Below are 13,069 nucleotides of genomic sequence, written 5' to 3'. Positions count from 1 at the left end.
GTGGCCATCAAAAACAAGTACCCACTGCCGATGATCAATGATTTGTTTGACCGCCTGCAAGGAGCTAAAGTATTTTCCAAGATCGATCTACGATCAGGATACCATCAGTTAAAGATTCGAGAGCAGGATATACCCAAGACGGCATTTACCACCATATATGGATTGTATGAGTATACCGTTATGTCATTTGGTCTGACTAACGCACCTGCCTATTTCATGAACCTGATGAACAAAGTGTTTATGGAGTTCTTGGATAAGTTCGTCGTGGTGTTCATTGATGATATTTTAGTCTTTTCCAAGAATGAGGAAGAGCATGAGGAGCATTTACGATTTGTACTTGAGAAGCTCAGAGAACATCAGTTATATGCCAAGTTCAGCAAATGTGAATTTTGGCTGAAGGAAGTTGGATTCCTTGGACATGTTATTTCTGGAGAAGGAGTAGCAGTAGACCCTGCCAAGGTTGATACAGTGACAAGTTGGGAATCACCCGCGACAGTTGGAGAAATCCGGAGTTTTCTTGGACTTGCAGGATACTACCGGAGATTCATCGAGAATTTCTCGAAGATTGCCAAGCCCATGACTGAGCTATTGAAGAAGGACACCAAATTCAATTGGACTGAGGAATGTGAAGCTAGTTTCCAAGAGTTGAAGGAACGATTGGTTACGTCACCAGTGTTGATTCTGCCAGATCAACGCAAGGATTATGAAGTTTATTGTGACGCTTCTCGTCGAGGACTTGGAGCAGTGCTTATGCAGGAAGGAAGAGTTGTGTCATATGCTTCACGACAACTCAAACCCCATGAGAAGAATTATGCTACGCATGATTTGCAATTAGCAGCCGTGGTGCATGCATTGAAGACATGGGGACATTTTCTCATCGGAAACCATTGTGAGGTGTACACGGATCACAAGAGTTTGAAATATATTTTCACGCAGAAGGAGTTAAATCTCAGACAGAGGAGATGGTTGGAGCTTATTAAAGATTATGATATGAGATTGCATTATCACCCTGGAAAGGCTAACGTAGTAGCAGACGCGTTGAGCCGCAAGAGTCATGTCAACACCCTCATGACAGGAGAGTTACCTCAGGAGTTAGCCGAGGACCTTCGTGAGCTATGTTTGGAGATAGTCCCAAGAGGCTATTTAGCGACATTGGAGATTCAGTCTACCTTGATGGAAAGGATCAGAGAAGCTCAGAAGATAGACAAGGAGATTGAAGAGATAAAGGAGAAGATGAGCAAAGGAAAAGCCAAGGGATTTTGTGAGTATGAGCACGATACCTTATGGTTTGAGGACCGCGTATATGTGCCAAATGATCCGGAGATCAGGAAGTTGATTTTGCAAGAAGCCCATGATTCACCGTACTCGATTCACCCAGGGAATACCAAGATGTATTTGGATCTGAAGAATACTTTCTGGTGGACCGGAATGAAGAAGGATATTGCTGAGTATGTAGCTGTTTGTGATGTATGTCAGAGAGTGAAGGCAGAGCATCAGAAGCCAGCAGGATTGCTAGAACCATTGCCGATACCCGAATGGAAGTGGGATAAAATAGGCATGGATTTTATCACAGGATTACCCAGGACTCGTTCAGGCTATGACTCAATATGGGTTGTAGTCGACCGTTTGACGAAAGTGGCTCATTTCATTCCAGTAAAGACCACTCACACCAGTGCTAAGTTGGCAAAGATATACATGACCAGGATCGTATGTTTGCATGGAGTTCCGAGGACCATTGTATCAGACAGAGGAACCCAATTTACCTCGAAGTTTTGGAAGCGGTTACATGAAACATTGGGAACCAGGCTGGAATTTAGTACAGCTTTTCACCCGCAGACAGATGGACAGACCGAGAGAGTCAACCAGATTTTGGAGGACATGTTGAGAGCTTGTGCACTAGATTATGGATCTAGTTGGGACGACAATTTGCCATATGCAGAGTTTTCGTATAACAACAGTTATCAGACCAGTTTGAAGATGGCCCCTTTCGAAGCATTGTACGGAAGGAGGTGTAGAACACCGTTGTTATGGGACGAAGTTGGAGACCGTCAGTTGTTTGGACCAGATTTGATTAAGGAGTCTGAACAGAAGTGAGGTTGATTCGCGACAGGCTCAAGGTAGCCCAGTCCAGACAAAAGAGTTATGCTGATTCTAAACGAAAGGAGACAGTTCACGAAGTCGGAGACCGAGTGTATCTTCGAGTATCACCACTTCGAGGAGTGAAGCGCTTTGGAGTTAAGGGAAAGTTAGCGCCCCGTTTTATCGGACCATATAGAGTTGTGGAACGTATGGGAGAGGTTGCCTACAAGCTGGAATTGCCCGAAGGATTGTCTGGAGTTCATGATGTATTTTACGTTTCCCAGTTGAAGAAGTGCCACGCAGAGATGGCCAAGATACCACTGAGAGATACTGTGCCACTGGAAGCGATTCAGCTGGAAAGTGATTTGACCTATGAGGAGAAACCAGTTAAGATTCTTGAGTATGCCAGCCGAGTTACCCGCAGCAAGGTTATCAAGTTTTGCAAAGTCCAGTGGAGTCACCACACGGAAGATGAAGCCACCTGGGAGCGAGAGGAAGATCTACGGAAGGACCACTCCCACCTGTTTTCTAGCCAACCCGAATCTCGAGGGCGAGATTCATCTTAAGGGGGGTAGGTTTGTAACATCCCAAATTTTCAATTTGGTATGTTATACATAGATCATCATTGCATATCATATTTTGTTGCATTTTGACAAATCCTCGATAAATCCTAAGCAACTCAAGGACCCTCGGAGAGAGTTGGGGATTTTCTCGAATTTTCATATTTGATTTCCATCAAATAATAAAACGAGGATTTTGGTTTTAATTATTTTCTCTCCGGAAAAATATTTCATTTTAATAATCAACGAGAGGAGAAAACATGACTTCTCCAAAACAATTGAAATACTGGAGAAAAAGTGTTAAAATCATTTATTGGAATTTATTCGGATTTTATTTGCAATTTTAATTGCATTAAAAATATTGCATGTTTTCAAAAATTTATTTTGTGTTAATAAAATGTTCACCCTATTCTAGATTTTCTAACTAGATGGGGAAAATTTGTTTTAGCTTTTTTGGACTTTTATTTATTTTTCTATGAATTATTTTCCGCGAAACGTTTAAACAAATGCACTGCGCCCGACTGGGCCGAGCCCAGCCGAGCCGCAGGCCGGCCCGCCCGGGTCGTCCTCCTCGCGCACGGGAGCCGCCGCCGCCGGAGTCCGAGCCCCGCACGCCCCCGCCGGCTTGCCCCTCCCCCAAGCCACCGGAGCCCCCCCCCCCATATAAATACCCCCGCACCCCCCCTCTTCCCTCATCTCGCCGCCGCCGCCCGCCTTGCCCCGCCGCCGCCGCCGGAGCACGGGAGCCGCCGCCGCCGCCGTTTGCCGCCCCCTCGCCGCCCCTCGCACCTTCCCCCGAGCACCCCGCACCCCGCGCCCTCGCCGCCCCTCGCCCCGAGCCGCCGGAGCCCCGCCGGAGCACGCCCCGACGAGGTACCTCGCCGCTCGTTCGGTTGCCGGTTTTCTTTTAAAAAAACCATTCGTTTAAAAAAAACTCTAAATCGGTTTTTTTCGGTTTTATTATTTTGCGAGCGTTCACCGAACCGTTCGTTTTAATGAATGCGTTCGTCGGTTTTTCTCTGTTAACGAACGTCCGTTCTTTAACCGTTCATCCGTTTTTCTTTTTCGTCGGATTTTTCCGCTATTTTCTCAGATTCGATTTCTGATCGAATCTTCGTTTCTGTTTAACTTCTCGCTCGTTTATCGGAATCAGGCGATTCAAGCGCCTAGAGTTTCGTCTCGAAATTCTCTTTCCGTTTAACCTACTCAAACAAGTTTTTGCTACTGTAAAATTTGACCTAGATCCAGATTAGTAAACGAAGCTTCTTTCTTTCGTAGTTTGACTTTCGTTGCTTCTTTCGAGTTGATTCTTTTTGCAAACCGGAGTTCTTAAGTTGAACTTTCTGGTTGGATCTTTCATTCGAGTTTTACCTGTGCATTAGATGAGTACTTATTGTTTGCTTGTTTGTTTGCGATAGAGTACTCGGAGTGTGCCGCTTGTTACTTCGAATCGCTAGGTTTTGCGGATCATCAGCAAGGCAAGTAACACTTTGATCATATACCTTCCATACCCAGTTTTTATTGCATTAGATATATTTTCCTCAAACACTTGCATGATTAGGATCTAATTAAATTGTGGCTATTGGGAAGTAGTGGAGGTAGTACCTATTACCTGTTTTATTTATCAAACCCTTGGGAGTTACTTCTACGCTGCTATTATATTGCCATGCTATGCTTGTAGACGTGGATTGGGTTTGAGAGATTTCCATGACAGATGTGAGATTGTTAATTAATGGTTTACTTAAGGTGGCAACTAAAACTCACATCTGGGTGGATTGAGGTACCTGGGTATTCCAGGATTGCCTGTTTTTCTTTTGGACCGCCACCCAGGTTCAAAGGGATCATGAGATTATTCATGCTAGAAACTTCCGTGTGCAGCCGCAAGCTATTATGGGCTCTAGCATAGTTGACTAAGTTGTGTGAACTCTTACAGTGGTAGACTAGCAGATGTAGGGGAAAGTAGGTGTAACTGTCTATCCATACGTAAGGTGCAAACACTTCTGAAAGACTGTGTCTCGGTCATCCGTTACTCAAACACCATGTAGTGCGAGTAATCCAATGGAGGAGATCGAGTCTTGTGGGGAAAAGTGCACAAACCTCTGCAGAGTGTACAAACTAATCATGGTTAGCCGTGTCCCGGTTATGGACAACTTGAGTATCTAGTACTTGGATTATCATGTGAATCTCATCACCATGTTACTTTTAATTAATTTTGCTGGGTTATTGATGACTCTTAATTGGGATTGAGATGCTGTCAACCATCTCAATGTTTCACAACCACCATGATAGTTAAATAAAATTTATTCCTTTGCAGTAGGGAAAAATTGGCTTTTCGCAAAACTGTAACCATAGAGCTTTCCACCAGCCGTATATGCATGTAGTATAGCCTTATTTTTGTTCATTATCCTCTATGTGTTACTTTGCCAGCATATTCTATGTGCTGACCCGTTTTCGGGCTGCAACGTTTCATGTTGCAGACTTTTCAGACGACGAGTAAGGTGCCTTAGGTCGTGGTCTTATACTCAGTGATGCCGCTGGAGTTGATGGACTCACTTATCTTCCAAGTCTTCCGCTGTTATCGTTTTAGATGGCCTTAAGCCATGTTTATCATACTTAATCTCTTCGGAGATACTCGATGTAATAAGTGTGTGATTGCTACTCTGTTATAAATCCTCCATTTGTACTGTGCGTGTCAGCATTACTGATCCAGGGATGACACTGGTGCACAGCAGCACAGACCATTTGAGGTCTGGTCGCTATAGGTCATCTTCGAAGACGAATCTAATTACCGAAGTGAGGCCATCCAATTTGAGGTCGGCCCCTTTTTTGAGCGGCTACCACACGATCTTGGGCAGACCCGCATACGTGAAGTTCATGGAAGTCCCGTCCCACGCCTACCTACATCTAAAAATGCCAGGCCCGAACGGTACGATCACCTTACGGGGAAGCACGGAGAAGGCCTACAAGGCCGAAGTGTCAAACATGGAGCTCATCGAGGCCGCCCTGGCCTCTGCCGAGCTCACCAAGATAAGAAAGCGGATAGGGCCATCAGAGGCCAAGCTCCCCCAAAAACCGAGGCCCAGGCCCACTTTCCAACCAGCCAGACAGACCAAGAAGTTCCAGGTTCACCCCAGAAGATCCTAACAAAACGGTGACAATCGCGGGGACCTCTTGGAGAGCCAAGAAGCATAGCTCCTCGCTTTTCTTCGAGCCAACTCGAACATATTCGCATGGAAGCCCACCAACATGCCAGGAGTGCCAGTAGAGAAGGCCAAACACTGCTTAAACATCCGCAAGGATGCCAGGCCAGTAAAACAGGCCCTGCGCCGCTTTGCTACAGAGAAGAGAATGGCGATAGAAGAGGAGATAGCACGCCTACTTGCAACCAAATTCATAATGGAGGTCGCACAGCCGAAGTGGCTGGCAAACCGGTAATGGTACTGAAGAAAAACAACACGTGTGGCCATGATTTGGGCACTCCTTTTCTTTCACGAATATGTAGAGGCGTATCATTCCATTGATAGGTAGAAAAGAGTGAACATGGTATGAGGCCACAACCATCTACGTGCACACAAGAAATAGAGGAGGTTACGAGAGCAGAAGACAAGAGGATGCTCAACCCCTAAAACCCAAAAAAATCACTCTCACAACATCAAATTATCTAAGCCTTTAGCTCCCGCCTGAGCTCAACTGCAAGCGTCTTCCTTGGTGGATTGAACCACCAATGCGGTGGAGGGGCGCTTGTGTTAAAGACACATGCATTATGATGAGGCAAAAGGGACCATGCCATGAGAAGGATGGTAGAGGCCAGTCCCTCGCGTAGCCCTGTCGGGGAGTCGTAGAGGCAGGGGCCCACAAGTCGAGGAAGTCAATGGAGGCAACCGACAAGGGGGCTGTCACCCTGCACCAGACGAGAATATCATGCCAAAACCTAGCGAGAGAATGGGCAGACGATGAGTAGGTGGTGCATGGACTCCATTCCCTAACCGCAGAGGATACAAGTTGCATGTTGTGGTAGGCCATGGCAGGCAAGATGGTCGGTAGTCCAATACCGATCTAGTGTTCCCAGCAAATTGAAGATGTGAATGTGCAGCGGTGCACATGTCTTCCATATGAGCCGCTAATGGGGTGCTCTAGCGAGCCAGAGGATATAGCCAAGTAGCAAGATTTGGGCACTTCTTTGTCTGAATGGGTTCTTCTAATCTTCCTTTTCCTTGTGGCACGATGGTGTGGACGTGATTTGTTCCTCTATAGGTGCTCTTCCACGTGTGGTGGTGCCTTGCACGAGCCCAGGGAGGAGCGCCATCAGACTAGGGAGGCAAGTGAGAAACTCCGTCGTGCCGAAGACGGTGACAAAGTTGGAAAAGTGAAAAACAAAGTTCATCGGAATATCTCCAGAGACGGGTGGAGGAGGGATGCGAGGCCGCGGGGAGGCGGCATAGGCAGTGTTGGCCGGCGGTCGCTAGTGGCGACGGGGCGGGTTGGGTGCCGACACACGCGGGCTCTTCCACATTTTTATTGAGAAAGTTGCCACTCCTATCCTAGTTGCAGGTTGGACTAGGAAAATATGGGCAATGAAAGCTATTTTGGGGGGGGATTAAACATTTGGGGATGGTTTACACAATTCTTACTTCCCCGAACCAAAAAGTTACCCCCATATTTGAATTTTGGAGGATGGCTACAGATGCCCTAAGGGCATCTCCAACGCTGACCTGCAAAACCGACACCGCATCCGTCCACAGACATGGATGCCGGATTCGGCCATCCAAAGCTAGCCGCATACATCCGGCCCAATTATTTCTTAAAGTTCACATACATCTGCACGCTCAAAATAGCAGCATATCTAGTTCCATTTTGGCTAAAAAAATGTTCAAATGAAGCAGTAGTTCCAAATTAAATATTACACTCCAAAAATGTTGTTCCCTTGTGCCGCCCACCGATACTCAATCAAATCTTACTTCAGTTGCTCATGAGTTGCTCGATGCCGAATTTGTTGATGCATTTTAAGAAACTCATCAAATGTGGCGGATTCTGGTCTGGAAGTTCGATAAGATCACCCATGTTCTCAAATTCAAGACCTATGACGGCATCCTGACCCTCATCCTCGACTATCATGTTGTACGTGATCACAAAACATGTTATCACCTTCTACCATGTCTCCGAATCTCACTATTTAGCAGGTCCACGAACAACTACAAAACATGCCAGTAGAACTCCAAATGCCTCCTCAACATCCGTTCTAGTTGCTTCTTGTTTTTAGTCAAAGTGAGATTTTCTCTGACCTATTGGGTCGGAGGTGGTCTTGAAAAAGGTAGCGCACGGAGGATGGATACCAACAACCAGATAGTAGCCCATATTGTATTCATGGCTATTGACAGTATAGTGGCAAGGATGACCTTTCCCTTCAGCAAACCTACCAAACAATGGTGATCGCTGCAGCACATTGATGCCATTGTCAGGCCCTGGATTGCCAAAGAAAGCGTGCCAAATCTAAAGATCGTGTGATGCGGCTGCTTCAAGAATGATGGTGGGCTTCTTAACATGACCCCGATATTGCCCTTGTAGAACTTTTCAGCAGTTCTTTCATCTCCAATGCATGCAATTAAGAGATCCGAGCAAACCTGGTCACCCTCTTGCTTCAGACATTGCGGCGACGCCCGGGTTTAGCGTTTGAAGAGACGGAGTAGTCGAGTTCCAGCAAGGGCATGGTGGTGCGACCAGGATGGTGGAACGGTGATGCAAGAGAGAAACCGAATTCAGAGAAAGATTGGAGCATGGAAGGGTAGGGCCAGGAAGGGGTTTTGGGTGAGCTGGGGATGTCGCAGTCCTATGTGGCTGCTATTCGGACTCCCGCAAAGCCTTTAAAGTTTGTTTTGATTTTGCGAAAAAAAGTGCGTCCGGACATATCGGCGAACCGACACAGACCCGCATTGGATGGCTAAACACTTTCAGACCATGCCATCCGAACGGTTGCGGACATTTCAAGGGTCCGTTTTGGAGATGCCTTAACAAGTTCGCCAAAGAAACTACCTAAACCGTGCGAAAAACCAGGTAGAGTTCACGGCGGCCACCGCGCCGTGTTAGTGCGACCCGTGCCACGTCGCCGGCGCTTGGAACCTTTCCTCATACTACTCATATATCTCTTGTCAATTGCTCAAACCGTGAGAATCCGATGGCATGCATCATCATTAACTCATCACACAAACCCCACCCTTTCTGGGAAACTTCACTTTGCCCTCCATAACTACTGCAGGCTTCAGCTGCCCCGCCTTTCTCTCTCTCACTCACTCTCTCTCTCTCACTCACTCTCTCTCTCTCTCTCACTCACTCACTCTCTCTCTCAAACAGACAAAGCACTATTCCTCACATATTCCCCAAAACCACTATTTACATTTCTACCCCGGGCCTGTCTTTTTCTCTCTCTTCCACTCCTTCAAAGTGGACTGTCCATCCTTCTACCAGGAAACTAGATAGGAAAGGAGAGAGAGCTCCCGAGAAGAGAAGACACACACAACACACAACCAAGCTGCTTGGGGGAAGGCGAGAGAGAGAGAGAGAGAGAGTGCGCGCAATGGAGCTCTTCCCTTCCCAGCCGGATCTATCCCTCCAGATCGGTCTCCCCGCGAGTGCAGCACCACTAGGCCACGATCACCACCGGGCTATAGGCGGGAGGTTCTTCGGCCCCCCGAGTAACAGCAACATCGGCGGGAACCCGGCCATGGCGGCGTCGTTGCAGCTTCCGTTTCCCATGCCGCCTATGCCTCTGCCGCCCCACCACGCCGGCGCGCCGGGGCACGGCGGCCTGTACTACCATCACCACCCCGTCCCCGACGGCGCCATGCTGCGGCCCATACGAGGCGTGCCGCTCTACCCGACGCCGTTCCCGCCCCCGCCTCCGCACGGCGGCCCCTCAGCCGCGGCAACCGCGCCGTGTTACTGCGACCCGTGCCACGTCGCCGGCGCCTGGCGCCGCGGCGTCGGTGGGTGTGGCGCGCGCCTCGTCGGCTTCCCGGCGCCGAAGCGCACCGCACGCGCGCCTCGCATGCGGTGGACGTCCTCGCTCCACTCCCGCTTTGTCCACGCCGTGGAGCTTCTCGGCGGCCACGAGAGTACGTACTCGCTACCTTGCCTATCCCTCTCGATCGCCATTATATTGGCCAAACGACTTCTTGTGGAAGAAAAAAGGTCGCTTTTGCCTAATCTTGTTGTGGCGATGTAAAATTCCAGGGGCGACGCCGAAGTCAGTTCTTGAACTCATGGATGTGAAGGATCTCACCCTAGCTCATGTGAAATCTCACTTGCAGGTAACCCATGTTCATAAACCTTACCACTCACGCATTCAACACTTATTAATGCCCCTTTAACTAGTAGTAGCTCGTTCACTAAGTTTGATTGAACTGCTAATCCTCTTGAGTGAGACTAAGATGAGAGATGGAAACAGATGCATGGACATGGATCTGTGCATCTCTCCTGGGTCTCTCTCCTCTCCTGTGTCTGCTTTGCCGTAGCAGTGCTAGTTACTACTACCATACACTGCTCAATGCTGTACCAGCCCACATGCATGCAACCGATCAAAGTGAAAGGAAGAAATAAAGGCAGAGAGAGAGAGAGCGGGGCAGATGTGGTTAAGCAGCAACAGTGGCACCCCTGTCTTGTTCTGCATCTCTTGTAATATCATGGAAACTTCTCCTCCTTTGCACAGCTAGGTCAAGTCCTCCATGCTGTGGGCGTGGGGTTTCACATCCATAGCATATGGCATGACACACTAGCTAGCTAACCGGCCTAACCTACTAGCTCTAGCTGGCAGGCACGCACATCACACACATGATCAACTGTACAATGCGAATGTGAAGGTGGGTTCCTTTCTTCTCCTCCTCGATTGGTTTTACCAGCCCTCTTAAGCAGTCATGTCAAATCTTGCGGCTAGCTAGACTAGACAAGCAGGCAGCAGCCCCCATGATCTTTCGCACATCTGCAAATCTTATGATTTGCCAACTACTACTATGTGGATTCTTCATGATTTGATCTCTCTGCTCAGCTAGTAAATGTTAAGTTAGACTTTTCGAGATAATGATAAAGTTAGATGCTAAATTACATGAGTATCTTTTCTTTTCCTTTGTTGCTGCAGATGTACAGGACTGTGAAGAATACCGAAAGGCCGGCAGCTTCGTCAGGTGAATAGTACATGCATGTCCATAATGTGTGATTGATGCTAGTAATGGTTTTATTTGCTCCCTTTGGAATATATAGATGCCAACTAAAACCTGCTCCAGCCTTCCATTTTATTCCATTCTTGATGTGTGTTCCATGTTAAGCAGATCAGGCTGACGGCTTCGAGAACGGGTCGTCTGGCGAGATCTGCGACGACAACTTGCTTGACCTGCGAGGCGGCGGTAGGCCTGAGGCAGTGGCAGCGGCCACACGGAATGGAAGGTTTGCTGCAAACGACGATGACAGGAGCATCGGCGCCGGTGCCACTCATGGTGGTGCCCTGTGGAATAGCTCCTCAAGGTAGGCATCACACAATCACATAATATATAGCTTAATTAATTGTCTGAGGAGCCTGTGTTGATAATTTTTATGTAGTAGTAATCCCTAGTAGTACTAGTAGTTCTGATAAAACTATCAGCAGGAGAACTAGTTCTCACATTATGTGCCTGCTCCATATGTAAAAACTACTTTTAGTAAAGACAACTGGCTTAAGTAAAACTCGTGGATTAAGCGAGCTGGCCTTTCAATTGATGTCACCTCACACTGTCATGTGCTCTCTTTGACTTAAGAGGGCTTTGCTATACTTTAGGTTGGCCAGTAAAAAAATGCCTCTTTTTATCTTTTACCCGCATGCTCATCCCGGCTGTTTTTGTAAACCCTGACTTAGAATCAGTTCCAAGTAAATGTGATATCAGGACGAACTGGGAGTATACATTGCGCCCTAGTGTTTTGGAACAGCCGTTTGGTCTGTCCGTTTTACTCGACTAGGCATGCTACTTAAGCCGGCCTGAATGCTGTAACTCTGATGGTTTCATATTTAATGGAACAGGGGGGCAACCCCTTTTGTTAATATCATCATAAAGTACCGTAGCTACTCTCATGGAGACAAGCAATGGTTTTGTCATGGATCTCCTAGTCCTAGACAAATAAATGCTTCAATTATGACCTCATTGTGCACCCATGCCTGCTGTTAGTAATTACAAAGGCGTTGTTTGTTGGCAGAACAACTTGTATTGACTTGTCCCCACATTTTCTTGTCATATTTCCGGGAAATGGATAGGAAAGTACTAACTTGAGTTGCACTTGTTGGTGCGGGATATATGTGCAGGGAGGAGGATTGGTCAGGCTTTCCTTGTGATTCCAACAACGAAAGCATGCAATCTTTCAAGGTAAATCAGCTAATTAACCTGTTTCCGTTAGCATAAATAGCAACAAATAGTGTGCACGCGTCAAAGTTCAAACAGATGGGAAATTAATTGTTAACGTGGATGCAGGATCATATGCAGTCCAAGAGCCTAGAGATCCTATCAGACATGAACTCCTGCCTGTCAGAGACGACGTCCAGCGCAAGCGCGCCGAACCTTGACTTCACCCTAGGGCGGCCGCACCAACGCCGGAGCTGAAGAACTGTCGGCGTCAACTGTAGCCTAATCGATCCATCGCCGTCGGCAAGAATTGGAGTTACTTTAGTTAATTTATCATTAGGATGGCCCCAATACCATCTTTGGCTGTTGAAAGGTGGGTGTCGGATGGCAGGGGAAAGGAGGAGCTAAAGATAGGTAGGGGTACCTAGGTCGATCTCCAATGAAAAGCAAGCCTTTTCTAGTGGAAATGTGTCTCATGTTTAGGGCAATCAAAAGGGCTCTTCTTCTTCTTTCTGTAGTGGTAAGATTGAGCTGTACTAGTAGCCAGACAGTTAGGAAGGAAACGAATTAAAGGGTGTGAATCATGCATGCTTTCTACGTACCACTGCATCGTGCACATGTCCATGACATGCCATGCAGGAGCTTTAATTTTTTGCTTGCCAGATAGAGTACTGTGGCTTTTGTAGCTCTTCATGGTAGTGATGAAAAAAGAGGCAAGATATGTTGATCGATATGATATGCATGTACTACTGCGGGTTATGCATCCAACAATACTGTGCACGTAGTCTATGGAAATGTTCAGCTACGTACGTACGTGCATCTGTGTCCATGCAGTTAGTTTCACTTTTTTTGTCTCCCAGAATTTTTAGTAAGCAGGTGCATCTCGATCGTCAAACAGAAAGACGAAAAAAAAAAGAAAGGAGATCTTGCAGTTTTTTCCGTTGAACAACACGCTCTCCTCGCGCTCTTCTGTGTCAGCACGCCTGACATGCTGGGGCGGGAGAGGGACGCCCACGACGCGTGACCAAGGCCAACACAAGGTGACCGGGCCGGACTGGGCCCAGTGAAACCCAA

The 13,069-nt window shown here is 47.4% G+C and overlaps 1 protein-coding gene across 1 annotated transcript; it reads left to right on the top strand.

Annotated features, from left to right (window-relative positions):
- Positions 1–8,944: 8,944 nt before the first annotated feature.
- LOC109764163 (probable transcription factor KAN3) lies at positions 8,945–12,728 on the top strand. The gene is made up of 6 exons (XM_020323014.4): positions 8,945–9,748; positions 9,867–9,943; positions 10,768–10,813; positions 10,958–11,150; positions 11,959–12,019; positions 12,125–12,728. The coding sequence occupies exons 1-6, from the start codon at positions 9,211–9,213 to the stop codon at positions 12,251–12,253; spliced, it is 1,044 nt and encodes a 347-aa protein (XP_020178603.1). The 5' UTR covers positions 8,945–9,210; the 3' UTR covers positions 12,254–12,728.
- Positions 12,729–13,069: the final 341 nt, after the last annotated feature.

The sequence above is a fragment of the Aegilops tauschii genome, chromosome 7 (genome assembly GCF_002575655.3).
Source record: "Aegilops tauschii subsp. strangulata cultivar AL8/78 chromosome 7, Aet v6.0, whole genome shotgun sequence".
Classification (NCBI taxonomy): Eukaryota; Viridiplantae; Streptophyta; class Magnoliopsida; order Poales; family Poaceae; genus Aegilops; species Aegilops tauschii.
Note: the sequence above shows the minus strand (reverse complement) of the source record. Positions and strands in the feature narration are given on the sequence as shown.